This window comes from Notolepis coatsorum, assembly GCF_963971535.1.
Source record: "Notolepis coatsorum genome assembly, chromosome: 1".
Taxonomy (NCBI): Eukaryota; Metazoa; Chordata; class Actinopteri; order Aulopiformes; family Paralepididae; genus Notolepis; species Notolepis coatsorum.
This window is the reverse complement of record NC_140165.1, coordinates 191,127,359-191,141,150: the sequence shown is the minus strand read 5'-3', so window position 1 is coordinate 191,141,150 and position 13,792 is coordinate 191,127,359. Positions and strand designations below refer to the sequence as shown.

Genomic DNA, 13,792 nt, shown 5'->3' with positions numbered 1-13,792 from the left:
ATCTTTCGATATTAAATAAAGATTGAATGCTGCATTATTATTATTATAAATGATGAATGATGATGAATGAATACTACCACCACAGTGTGATACACTCCGGCGCAGAAGGGAGCGCTGTGTAACATTTAAAGTTGGGTTCGCGCATAAACCGGAAGTTATCTATGTGACTGGGCATCACACTGCGCGTGTGCAAGAACTGAAACAGAAACAGCGAATTAAAGTTGTTTGACGATTCTAGTTTGTGCGACGCTATCCCTACAGTAGCTTAGCAAGAAATAAAACCTCACCGGTACGTCAGCCCAATCAAATATACCTATTTCGCAGAAATACTTGTTTTGTCATGAATTTGTGACGCTAGTAGTAGCTAAATTGCTACTTTACCAGCCGGTGACGAAAGAAAACAGGCTAGAAGTGATGGCGGCTTTGCCCTCTCGACTCCCTGTACTCTCTGATTCTGTTGATAATAATGCTTGTATTTTATGTCTCTTTATGTCTGCACTGTATGCATTGCTTTTATTTGGTCAATGTTATGCTCATTTTATGCACATGTCTATTTTATGACTGTCTACTTGTATGAAAGGTAATATACAAATAAAGTTAAAGTTTATTATTATTATTGAACCACACCCGCTGACGTTAAATGAACCAGTAACGTTTCATTGTGTTCGACTACCTGTAGTGTTTGTTAACAGCCATGTCCATGGATGAAGCGGCAGCTAGCAGGACTTTTGACTGTGAGACCAGGCTGATTGTGCTGGTCGCCGTCAGGTCGGTGGTCGCCGTCTTCACGGAGTCCTTGGGAAACGACACTCCAAATAAACTAAAGGTGAGCAGAAAAACATGAATGAATGAGAACTTTATTTAACAGATTGCAGAATGGGTACAATACAGTACGGCTCAATACACACAATTGTTAAGGGATGCAGACCTGAGAAAGACTTTCGTCTTGTTTACATCAGGGTCCCCCATTTTCAATTCATATAGACATTTATGACATACACAACATGCATGACATTTATGGCATAGGGACATATAGGTATTTAGTACATCTAACGTAATTAATCAGATACCTGGTTGAAAGTGAAATGCTGTGAACAATCATCCCTGCATTAAATGAATGGAAGTGTAAGACAAATTCAGTATACATTTACTTTATGTAGTAGTATAGCATTAACATGTTCATATTTATTGAAATCTTACAATGCATACATAAATGTTATGATGAATTGAAAATGGGGGAAGAAGTTATTAACAGATTGCAGAATGGGTACAGGTACAGTACAGTACAGCTCTGATACAATTGTTAAGGGGATGCAGACCAGAGAAAGACTTTCGTCTTGTTTACATCAGGGTCCCCCATTTTCAATTCATCATAACATATATGACATACATGACATACAGATAGACAGTACTGCTACATCTATACATTTATGACATACCAGATTTGCAAATACAGTACTGTTTGTGAAAAGAAAAGAGTCCAGAAAAGAGAGTATATACATTTGACATAGAAACTGTACATTGGAGGAGGTTGGGGGGGGGGAGGTTGGGTAGGAGGAGTGGGTGGGGGACACTGTACAACTGAACAATAGTGATGGCGAGATGAAGCTTCATGAAGCATTGAGGCTTTCCATCCAATAGTACCACACATGTGTTGAAGCTTCATGGTGTATTTGCTCTACTGTGCCATCAAGTGGACAATAAATGTAGAACAGGCAGAGTGATGATGATGCCAATAAACAAATAATAATGAGTCTGTTTTTCTAACAGAATGATGGCAGGGACAGATGAGAAAGTGCTTGTGTTACTACAACATTCTATAATTTAATATAGTGTGTTTTTCTAACAGAATGATGGCAGGGACAAGTGCTTGCTTCATTCATTTTTATTCAGAAAAAGCAACTCAAAATCGACATGCCATCCTGCATTTGGATCATACAGATGTGATCAGATTAGGCACAGCAAGTTAGACATTACAGCAAGTTTATATGTAACGGAGATGATATGGTCACCTTTTTTGCGTTGTGTTTAACTTTCTTCGATGCCCCGAGGGAGTTTAGAACCCGGGTCTGCCGTGACACGGGCGACAGGTGACAGCACAGACCGCTACACCAAGGTGAATTCACTCTTCATGACGTGTAAAGTGTCTTTTTAAGTGGAGTGAGTTTAACTCGCAGTACCGCTACTCGCCAGTCACTTCACAACGCTTGAAGTCCATCGTGACTGACAGTGCCTCGCGCTACCATCTGTTATATATATGTTGGGATCAGGGGAGGAAACTAACTTTTTGGCTTACCAGCCAACTGGCGGGTATCTGATTTTTTTTACCAGCCAAATAGATTTTTTACCAGACAAAAAAAATCGCTAATTGTGATAATTACTTCTTTGTACGTCTTCGTCTAAATTGATTTTCAATCATAGTAAATTAATCACACTGTCTCTACTCTTCAAAATATTACATCATTAAATCACATATTAACATGAAAGAGGGAACTATTCTGGACTGGGTTGGGCTGAACTGGGCAGTGAAAGATGCTGGGTTGGGCTGGTCTAGGTTATACTGAATGATGAATTGAAAATGAATTGAAAATGGGGGACCCTGATGTAAACAAGACGAAAGTCTTTCTCTGGTCTGCATCCCCTTAACAATTGCATGTATTGAGCCGTACTGTACTGTACCCATTCTGCAATCTGTTAAATAAAGTTTTCATTCATCACAGCTCAACTACTAGGAATGTGTGTCTGACTCTTAAGTGCAGGAAATATTCATCAGAAAGGGGGGACATGATGGAGGGAATGGAAAGAGCAGGTTTGACAGGAGCAGGGTTGAAGGGATTGATTGATTGAAAAGTTTCTTAACAGATTGCAGAATGGGTACAGTACAGTTCAATACATACAATTGTTAAGGGGATGCAGACCAGAGAAAGACTTTCGTCTTGTTTACATCAGGGTCCCCCATTTTTAATTCATCATAACATATTGGAGTGTGGAGGAAGTGGACAAGGCATTAAGCAAACAGGACTGAAATGGGGGACCCTGATGTAAACAAGACTAAAGTCCTTCTCTGGTCTGCATCCCCTTAACAATTGTGTGTATTGAGCTGTACTGTATTGTACCCATTCTGCAATCTGTTAATAAAGTTTTCAATCAATCAATCAATACTGGGTTGGGCAGTGAAAGAACCAAGCATTTCACTGTAATGTAATAGCTAAATAAAACAACTTGAACTTGACTTGTTACATTTGCACTCTGGTTGTATGCCAAATGTATTCTGGTTGTACTGTATTTGTGCTGTAAGATGACAATACATTGGAACCGAATCGACAACGCTAGGGGTTCAGCAGGTGTGTTCTGAATGCCAAGTATGACAACATCACCGTTGTGAAGGGCATATGGGCGAGTGGTGATATGCTGGGAAACCCGGTAATAATAAAATGTCACTCGGCTGCATTTAAGCAAAGCCGCTCAGTATAGTCGTCCACTATGTTGAATGCGCGTTATGGTAGCTTGTTACATGCTAGGTAGCTAGCCGGCTAATGCTGGTTGACTGTCATTCTCATCCGACTCGAAGGAGACGCGTCGCGTGCTGTTGTTCGCCCCCATGTCAGACCGCACCGATATCCGAAAGCGACGACTCTACATGCAATTATTTTCATCCACTCATGTGTTTTTGTAAGTTTGTCTACGTTGTCAAGCCGGCTGCCGGTGGCAGGAGTTTGTAGGTCTGCGCGCAGTCAGTGGTCTGTCCACTTCCCCTAGATGGGCGGCATCTTCTAGAAAACGAGTGTTCATTGGAGGAGCTTAGAGCGCATCTGTACAACGATGATGTTCATTGGTTATGGTCTGATTATTATGTGGCGCAAATGGGAGGAATCAAGGGGGGAGTCAGAGTTCGGTTTGTGTCAGTGAGCGAATCAGCAGATTGCAGAATGATTTTTTTGTTTTGTTTTGTAATTACTAGTACTCGCCAGACTGGCGAGTGCTCTTCATGAATTACTCGCCAAACGTAAAAAATACTCGCAATTGGCGAGTAAAGTGGCCTAATTTCCTCCCCTGGTTGGGATTATTAGGATACACATTTATTTGTCTTTCCCAGTACTCCACGGGATTCTCCAACGCAAAGAAACTCGTAATGAATTCCTATGTCGACACTTGTGTTGCGGGGATGTTCCGGGGAACATAGGGATGATCCCGTGTTGGAGACGCGTTGCGCACCAACCCCGAAGCCATTTCCTGAATCAGTGACGCGGAGTGGGGCTTCGGGGGCGGTACCCCCCCGACCGAGGCTTCGGACGTCATCAGTACGTCACCTGATACGCGCTTCGATACAGGCTCCACTTAAAAAAAACTGAATTACCTGACACAAGCTCCGAAGCCTCGCTTCAAACGTCACATCACTACTGAACAAGCAAAACTGTACATTGGAATATTGACAAGTCCATACTTGGTCATTTACTGTACATTGGGGGGGGGGGGGGGGGGGGGGTTGTGTCAGGACATTTACAGGGGCCAGTTTAGAATTGCAGTCTCCCGTAGGTGTTTTTTGAGAGTGTTTTTGAAAGTGGGTAGTGATTCACATTCCTTTACAGCTTTGGGTAGGGCGTTCCACATTGATGTGGCATAATTGCTAAACGTGTTTAGTCCCTTGTTTGAGCCGAATCTGGGTTTAACATGATTTGTGGAGCTCCCTCTGGTGTTGTGATCGTGGTATTCACTGACCTTTGGGAAGTATTTTGACATGTACATGGGTACCTTGGTCGTGTAGTGTATCTTGTAGACCAGGCCCATTGCAAGTTGCTGTACTCTGTCGTCTACTCTAAGCCATCCTAGGTTGGCAAAGTGGGCAGGGGTGAGGTGGGTTCTAGGAGTCAGGTCAAGCAGTAGTCTGACCAGTTAGTTTTGAGATGTTTGTAATTTAGTTTTTAGCGCCTTTGAGGTGCTTTGGTACCATGAGGTGCAAGCATAGTCGTAGTACCCTTGAATGAGTGCTCCTGCCAGAGTCTTCAGGGTATTCTTGTTTACCAGAGAGCAGATCCGGTACAAGAATCGTGTTCGTTGGTTGACTTTTTTTATTACATTGGATGCCATTTTGTCACAGGAAAGATTTGCCTCTAGGATGGAACCCAGGTAGGTAATATCTTCTTTCCTTGTGACCATATTGTCACCCACTGTAACTGAGAAGCCGTCGGTCTTGCTGAGTTTGTTATTTGAACCGAAGAGAATGGACTCTGTTTTGCCCATGTGTAATGATAGTTTGTTATCAGCGAGCCATTATGCAGATTCTGCCTAGTTCTGAGCTGAGGGTTTTTTCAACCTGTAACTTGTTCTTGTCAGAGACCAGCAGGGCTGAGTCGTCCGCAAACAGGAACAAGTTGCAGTCACAAGCTGACGACATGTCATTTGCATAAATTAGGAACAGTAGCGGACCTAGTATGCTTCCTTGTGGAACACCACAGCTCACTGTGAGGGGGGGGATAGGGTACCGTTTACCTCCACCATCTGCTCTCTCCCCTCCAGGTAGGATTGCATCCAGCTCACTGACTATCAAAACCAATTGCTTTTAGCTTGTCAATCAGAATGGTGTGATTGACAGTGTCGAAGGCCTTTTGTAGGTCCAGCATGACCATACCGCAGTATTTGCCCGCGTCCACCTCTTGTTTGATGTGGTCGTTTAAATAGAGAAGGCATGTGTCAGTGGAGTGGGATGTTCTGAAGCCAGATTGGAATTCGTAGATTAGATTTTCTTCCGCAAGGTATTTTTCGACCTGTTCGTATAAAATTTTTTCCATGACTTTCGAGATGGAGGTTAGGATAGAAACAGGGCGGTAGTTGCCAGGGTCTAATTTACTGCCTTTTTTGTGCAGGGGTGTTACTCTCGCAATTTTGAAGTCCTTGGGGACGTGTCCCTGTTTTATGGAGAGGTTTATGTGTGTGATGACTGGGGTGATGGCGGCTGCTGAGTCTCTTGAGGAATTTGGAGGGGATGTTGTCATGGCCAGTGGCCTTGTTAGGTTGGAGGGCACTGCATCCCCTTAACAATTGTGTATTGCGCCATACTGTATTGTACCCATTCTGCAATCTGTTAAAGTTAGCAATCAATCAATGTATTACCATAGTGTCTTTATACCTTTCATCACTGTACATATTAATACTACAACTCAAGAAGAATCAAGAGGTTTATTTGTCACATACATACAGTGAAATGCGGATTGATTGTGCAAAATACAATAAAAATAGGCATAGAAAAAAGAATAGGTAACACAAGATATGCATGATAAAAAAGACATGCCAAGTTCCTGAAAAACTGGTTCCTATGTACACTACAATACAAGTGTAACTCTTAATGTATCTAAACTATGTACAATACCTCCTTCCTTTAAAGTGACATTTTGTTTAAAGTGATCTGTACTGTACATACATCTGATTAGTATTGTATATTACTATTGCACTTTACTGTTACATTTGTACTCTGGTTGGATGCCAAATGTCTTCGTGGTACTGTATAATGACGATACATTTTAATCTAATCTAATTAGACTGTTTTATCACTCTGGAATGGATGGGGGATACCACTTCATTCCAGTGGAGGCTGCTGACAAAATTTTTAGGTGAAGCACAAATTATTATATTATGTTATATATTAAATTATATTTTTTAAACATCCCCAACGCTGCAACACCCCCATTCCTCCCAGGTGTCAGGCTCCTCATTCGCTTCCATTCATTTTGGGGACCATGTTTAAATATCATACTTCTGAAGTATAAACAAACTATACTGCTGTGACGATTTCAATAAAACAGACCATTCTGAGTCGATGGTATGCAAAACGTAAGGTTATGTATATAACCTAGTTATATGAGTACTGGCTAAGCGTCCCGCTCTTAAGCCTATCGAGATATACCTCATCTCATGTACCTATTGTACTCCATCAACGAAAAAAACAAGTACACCCACACCTGCCGGGTCCCGCCCCTATGGAGGCGTAGCCTATAAGACAGTAGGCATGGTCACCAAACACTCTTCCTCGCCAAAAATCCCGTTTCCAGTAAAAGATCCCTCAATAGGGAACTCGGGGCCCCTTAAGAGCGGGCCGCTTAGCCAGTACTCATATAAATAGGTTATATACATAACCTTACGTTCAGGGGGCGAAATTAAAGCCCGCCGCCCGCCATGGGCGCTCAGTTTTTACCTTTGGCGCTTGCCACTGAGAGCCGTGCCCACCGTGTGGCGTGTAGACGTGTAGTTCATAACGATACTCTTATTTTGAAAATCTGTGCGGGTCTCATTTCCGGCCCAAGCGCAGCTAGAGTCATAATATCGATGGCTCCGGCAGTTAGCAGCATTCGGTTCGTATGATATTCTTATTTTGAAAAAAAACGTGGCAAAGAGTCATATCCGCCCAGCCGGGCCAGCCCTGCAGCGGGATACTATTGGCTTCTGCTTGTATCAACACAGAGCGGCCCGCAGCTCTAGTGCCACTGCTAACGTTAAGCTCTCAGAATGGTAGCAGCTCGCCCGCAGCATCTAGTGCTAACGTTAAGCTCTCAGAATGGTAGCAGCTCGCCCGCAGCATCTAGTGCTAACGTTAAGCTCTCAGAATGGTAGCAGCTCGCCCGCAGCTCTAGTGCTAACTAGAGTTGTGCCGATACCGATACCGGTATCGGAAATGCCGCCGATACTGGCTAAAATGGTAGTATCGGTATCGGCGAGTACACGTAAATTCTAGCCTCCGATCCCATGACGCGCAGCTTTTTTTTTTTTTTTTTTCACAGGTAAACAACACGAGCGGCGCTAGCGGTGTGTAACATGAGAAGCTAGAAACACGAGCGGCGCTAGCGGTGTGTAACATGAGAAGTTAGAAAAATCATTTGGGAATATTTTACACTGGAAAACCCCACCACTAAAACGGCAACGTGTAAAATATGCAAGACTTTAGTTTCGAGGGGTGGCACAAGTGTTGCCAAATTCAATACGAGCAATTTAATCAAGCATTTGAAGACTCATCACGCGAACGAGCATGCGGAGTTCATCAAAACAAAGGGGAAAAAAAGTGAAGAGCTGCAGCAACAAACGCTGGTAACCGCATTCCAGCGACGTGAAAAGTACCAAAAAGACAGCCCAAAAGCGACAATGATAACCGACAAACTCATTGAATTTATTGTTCTGGACGACCAACCCCTGTCGGTCGTTGAAAATGTGGGATTTCGCCGCTTGATGGAACATTTGGAGCCACGGTACAATTTGCCAGGTCGCAAATATATCTCTGAAACTGCCCTCCCCAAACTATACGAGACGGTGAGGGAACACATTTCAGCAACGCTAAAAGACGTTCATGCTATTAGTTTCACAACTGACATTTGGAGCTCCGACGTGTGCCCAATGTCTTTGCTCAGCTTAACCGCACACTGGGTGGACACGGCTTCGACAAGTTTTGCTCTTAAAAGTGCGGTGCTGCAAGCTAATGAATTCCGTGGGTCACACACTGGCACTGCAATTGCTGAAACAATTGAAGGGATGTTGGCCAAATGGAACATCCCCAAGTCCAACGTTCATGTTGTTTTGCGCGACAACGCAAGCAACATGAAGAAAGCGATGGACGAGCTGGACGTGTCAAGCTTGGGATGCTTTGCCCACTCGATCCAGCTGGTGGTGCATGAAGGGTTACTATCCCAGCGAAGTGTGAGCGATGCGCTGGCAAATAGTAGGAAAATAGTTGGGCATTTTAAACATTCGCCACTGGCTACTACACGCCTGGAGGACATCCAGAAAGACCTCCAAGTGCCCACCAAACGTCTGCACCAAGACGTAGCGACGAGGTGGAACAGCACGTTCTATATGGCCCAGAGTCTACTGGAGCAGAAGCGGTCTATTTCATCTTATGTAGCTGACTACGACCTGCCAGCGACCCTGACAGCCAACCAGTGGGCATTGCTGGAGAAAACCATCGCTGTTCTGGCTCCATTTGAAGAGCTGACGAGACAGGTTTGCTCCTCCACCTCCTCTGCAGCTGAAGTGATCCCCTCTGTCACAGTGCTGAAAAGGCTGCTTGCTCGGGAGAACCCGGAGGACACCGGTATAAAAACAATGAAAACTACCCTTCTAGAGGCTGCCAACAAAAGATTCCGAACCATAGAGGATGAGCCATTGTATGCAGTTGCCACTCTCCTGGACCCGCGTTTCAAAGACAGGTATGTCTAATAGTATGCTTATTAAATATAATAGTTCTTGTGTTAGAAATGAATGTGGATGTAAATATGAATATTTAAATAACACAAGTAGTAACAGGGCTATATTTTGGCTAGGCTAGAAAACTTGCTAGCTAAGTATGAAACATGACATTTGTGTAACTGCAGCTGTGTCCTAGTGTAATTCAAGTTAAGCTTCAGTATGATGTCATAGTAGCACCGGTTAGTAACTTAGAACAGGCTAGAACGTTCTGGAACGTTGTGATGTCATAGCAGACCCTTCCAGACTTGCGCTCCAGTGTTTAAATAAAGACAAGTGTTATTGTTGTTTGAATCACATCTATGTCCATACACTGGCCATGTTTTAGATTCACTGTAGGCTACACAAACAACAACATATAAAAATGTTGCATCATAGTCTACTCTATACAATAACAACAATAATCCTAGTCTACATTTAGAAAACAAACAATTGTAAATATTATAAACAAAAGTAAAACTTAGAAATGGTGTTCTAGGTAATAGACATTGCATTGTTATTATTTTATGCACATGCATCATTCATATACATTACTATTTATTTACTAGTGCATTAACCTATGTGTCACCATCAAGAGCTACTGGAGGAGGTTGTTGTTTATTTTTGACATTTATTTAATTATTAATTATGTTTTTATATTATTTCAGATACTTCACAAGTGCAGGCAGCATCCAGCATGCAAAGGAGGCACTGAACCAAGAGGTTGACAAGATGGAGGCGTCACTGAGGACGAGGAGGACCACAGCTGAGGCAGCAGAGCCAGTGGAAAAGGCCCCACGTATGGAGGCACAGCCAAGCAGCAGCTTCAAGGGCCTGTTTGAGGAGATCCTGCAGGAGCATGATGATGAACGTGGGGGCAGGGCAAGTACTAGCTCAAGCACACAGGTTCAACTTCAAATACAGACATATTTGACAGAGCAAACTATCCCGCGCTCAGACAGCCCATTCCAATACTGGGGAGGCAACCAACTTCGGTTTCCCACCCTGGCTGCAACTGCTGCAAAATGTCTCTGTGCTCCTAGTACCAGTGTGGATAGCGAGAGACTGTTCAGCACAGCCTCCAACATTGTAGATGCAAAGAGGAACAGGCTAGGAGGAGAGAGAGCAGAAATGCTCATCTTCTTGAAGAAGAACCTGCCATTGCTCTTGAAATTAAAATAGTGAGCAACACTGAGCATTGCAATACTCAGTTCAAGTGCAATGTGAACTTATTTTTATTTTACTGTGTAACTGCTGCACATTTGATTTGATTTGATTTAACTGCTGCTATTTTTTTTAACCAGACTGTTATTGAGGAGGTGAGAATGACCCCCAACCAGACTGTTGTTGATGTTGCACTACTGTTTTATACTGTTACTATAAAAGAGCCATTGCTCTTGAAGTTTGTGAGCAATGTGAACTTATTTTTTTTTTTACTGTTTAACTGCTGCTCTTTTCTTAACCAGACTGTTAATTGAGGAGGTGAGAATGACCCCCAACCAGACTGTTATTGATGTTGTACACTGTTAGTATAAAAGAGAAATTGCTCTTGAAATTTTAAATTGTGAGCAATACTCACTCAGTTCCTACTTGATGTGAACTTATTTTTTGTTTACTGTGTGTAACTGCTGCTCTTTTCTTAACCAGACTGTCTGTTATTGAGGAGGTGAGGATTACTGATCAGACTGTTATTGAGGAGGTGAGGATGACTGATCAGACTGTTATTGAGGAGGTGAGGATGACTGATCAGACTGTTATTGAGGAGGTGAGGATGACTGATCAGACTGTTATTGAGGAGGTGAGGATAACTGACCCCAACCAGACTGTTATTGACGTGAGGGAAATTTATTTTACACTGTAATTGTAATTCGTTTATTTTGAACGTTTTGTTTTTAAGTTGATGTAGCACTACTGTTTTACTGTACTATTTAAATCTTATTTTACAAAATTGTGGCTGCACTTTAACAGTTTTTTAAAGGAATTGTTATTCCTATTTATTTATGTTCTTTTTAGCTGCGACCGCAGCTCTATAGCTCTGTCAGTCGGTTTGTCCACAAAAGTGTCCCTGGCACATACGGGTACATGGTCGCAACTCGCAACTTATCACGTGCTAAGTGCTAACATGCTTGTTCATTTATGACTGACTGTCAAACTTGATAATAAAAGAAAGTTCTATCATGTCATTCATTCTCTGTATGTATTTGTTCATGTTTTACAAAGGGTTTAACTGAGCCAGGCCATACAACAATGATGGCAATCATATCACAGGGTTAGTAGTATACTGTAAAAAAAACAACAGTATATGTAGTAGTGTCTAGTTTAAGTTTATTTAGATTATAAAGGGCAGTGTATAATGACAATCGTTTGCATTAAACAAATATGGGTGCACCAGATTTAGCTAGAACTTCTAGAAGCTATCATTTCCATAGATAGTCCTATAACGTTACATAGCTATTTAAGTGTATTTAGTTTATAAAGGGCAGTGTATAATGAAATGGATGGGTGCACTAGATTTAGCTAGACGCTAAACGTCCTAACGTTATAGCTATTTAATCACAATAGTGTCGCAAGTGTTTTTGCGGGTCCAGTCCACGGAACGTTGACAGAATTAGCAAAACACCTTATCACCGGAGGCATAAAAGTCATTAGGATACTGTTCTGCTCTGAATTGAGGGCTTATTGTGGAATTGTTTAGCTTCTTGGCGATGTTAACACTGAAGCAGCCAGACGCTTGAGCACCGCGGCTGTGTTGTGTGTAACACGCTGTAGAGTCCCCGCCTCCCCGGTCGCGTGTGCACCAAACGTTCCACCCAAAAACAAAATTTCAGTCCAGATTAGGCCAAATTCTGCAATATTCCACGTTTTGCAGTTGATTCCATTTTTATTGGTTAATTCCGCGATTCCGTCCGCGATTCCGTGAACGCGGATTTCATATGGCTCTATCAACTATTCACTTTTAGTTTAATACATGACGAGGCATTGTCTAACGGTATCTAGCTGGCTAGCTACTGATAGCTGCTGATATCAACATGCTCTAGCAATAGTCGACTCGAGTGCATAATACCTCCGTTCCCTCGTTAGCTAGCTCACGTTAGCTAGCGCACGTTAGATCGATCTGTCCCAGTAAACTAAATTGTCTTAACGTTATCTAGCGGGCTAGCAGTAGCTACAGATAGCTCCTGATATCAATGTCTTATAACATTGATTCAACGCGTATTCTAGCTGAGGGCTTGATGAATGTGATTAGACCAAAGAACCGCAATATTATACCAATAGGGTCCAGCTGCAGCGCCGGAGAATCCTTGCATGCTGAATGTAGAGTATTAGTATAGGGTCTAGCTGCATCGCCGGAGAATCCTTGCTGGAGCTGGAGGCTACTCAAGTATACACAGACAGTGGAGCTGTTTGCAGATAGCGAGCATTTTGACTTATTGCGTGGTGGCGATGTCTCGCAGATAATACAACTACAAGTATGATTATATAATATATATTTTATTTAAAATTTTTTTTTTATATAAAATATATATATATATATATATTTTTTTTTAATCAAAGAAATTTGGCAGGTAAGAAATATGCTTGGCGGGTAGATTCTTCCCATCTACCGCCACTGGCCGGTGAGTCAAAAAGTTAATTTCGCTCCCTGCTTACGTTATATTATTGTACTTGGCCATCACGTCCCGCTCTTAAAGTGGAAATGAAGCAGTGCGATAAATACATATTCATTAGGGATGCCCCGATCACGTTTTTTGCCACCGATACCGATCACCGATCGTCGTGAGCCATATCGGCCGATACCGATCCGATACCGATCGTTTTTGATTAAAAAGAAATTAAAAATTATTTTATATACTTTTTTTTTTTTTTTTTTTTTTTATAAAATATATATATTATATAATTAGACTTGTACTTGTATTATCTGCGAGACATCGCCACCACGCAACAAGTCAAAATGCTCGCTATCTCCACTGTCTGTGTGTACATACTCTGCTTTGATCAAATCACATTCGGCTCTGCAGATTTACCCTAGGCTCTGCAGATATACCCTACTCCCTCAGCTATCCCCGTTAATGACTGCGACGCAAGCCGGGCTTCGAATATGCATCGAATGAGTGTTATAAGACATTGATATCAGGAGCTGTCTGTAGCTACTGCTAGCCGGAAATATAACGTTAAGACAACGCCTCAGTGAACTATTTAGTTGAATGGGACATTTCGTTTTGAACAGTGAGCTAAGCTAACGTGAGCTAACAGAGGTAACATACACTAGTACTAGATAACTAGACTATTGCTGGAGCATTTGTTGATATCAGGAGCTATCAGTAGCTAGCCGGCTAGATACCGTTCAGTTAGACAATGCCTCATCATGTATTAAACTAAAAGTGAATAGTTGACTGGGTCATTTTGTAGCGGTAGCTAACGTTAGCTCATGGAGGTCCCGTCCCACTAGACTAGACTAGACCCGTGTTTACATGCGTGCGGGAGGAGCTGGAGGAGGAGCAGAAGACGCGCAGCACTGTGTGCAGCTCCCGGTGTCTGAGACAGAACTCAGCGAGTGAGATCTGTTTTGACGATCGGCGAAAATAAA

General features: G+C 42.4%; 1 protein-coding gene across 1 annotated transcript in view; it reads left to right on the top strand.

The window, feature by feature from the left end:
* Positions 1-219: 219 nt before the first annotated feature.
* The window catches only part of LOC311230796 (uncharacterized protein), a 77,480-nt gene continuing 63,907 nt past the window's right edge, over positions 220-13,792 (top strand). Inside the window, exons 1-2 of the mRNA XM_084317172.1 lie at positions 220-289; positions 680-826. Coding sequence (XP_084173298.1) covers positions 695-826 — 132 coding nt within the window. The 5' untranslated portion in view covers positions 220-289; positions 680-694. The remainder of the gene's footprint in view (positions 290-679; positions 827-13,792) is intronic.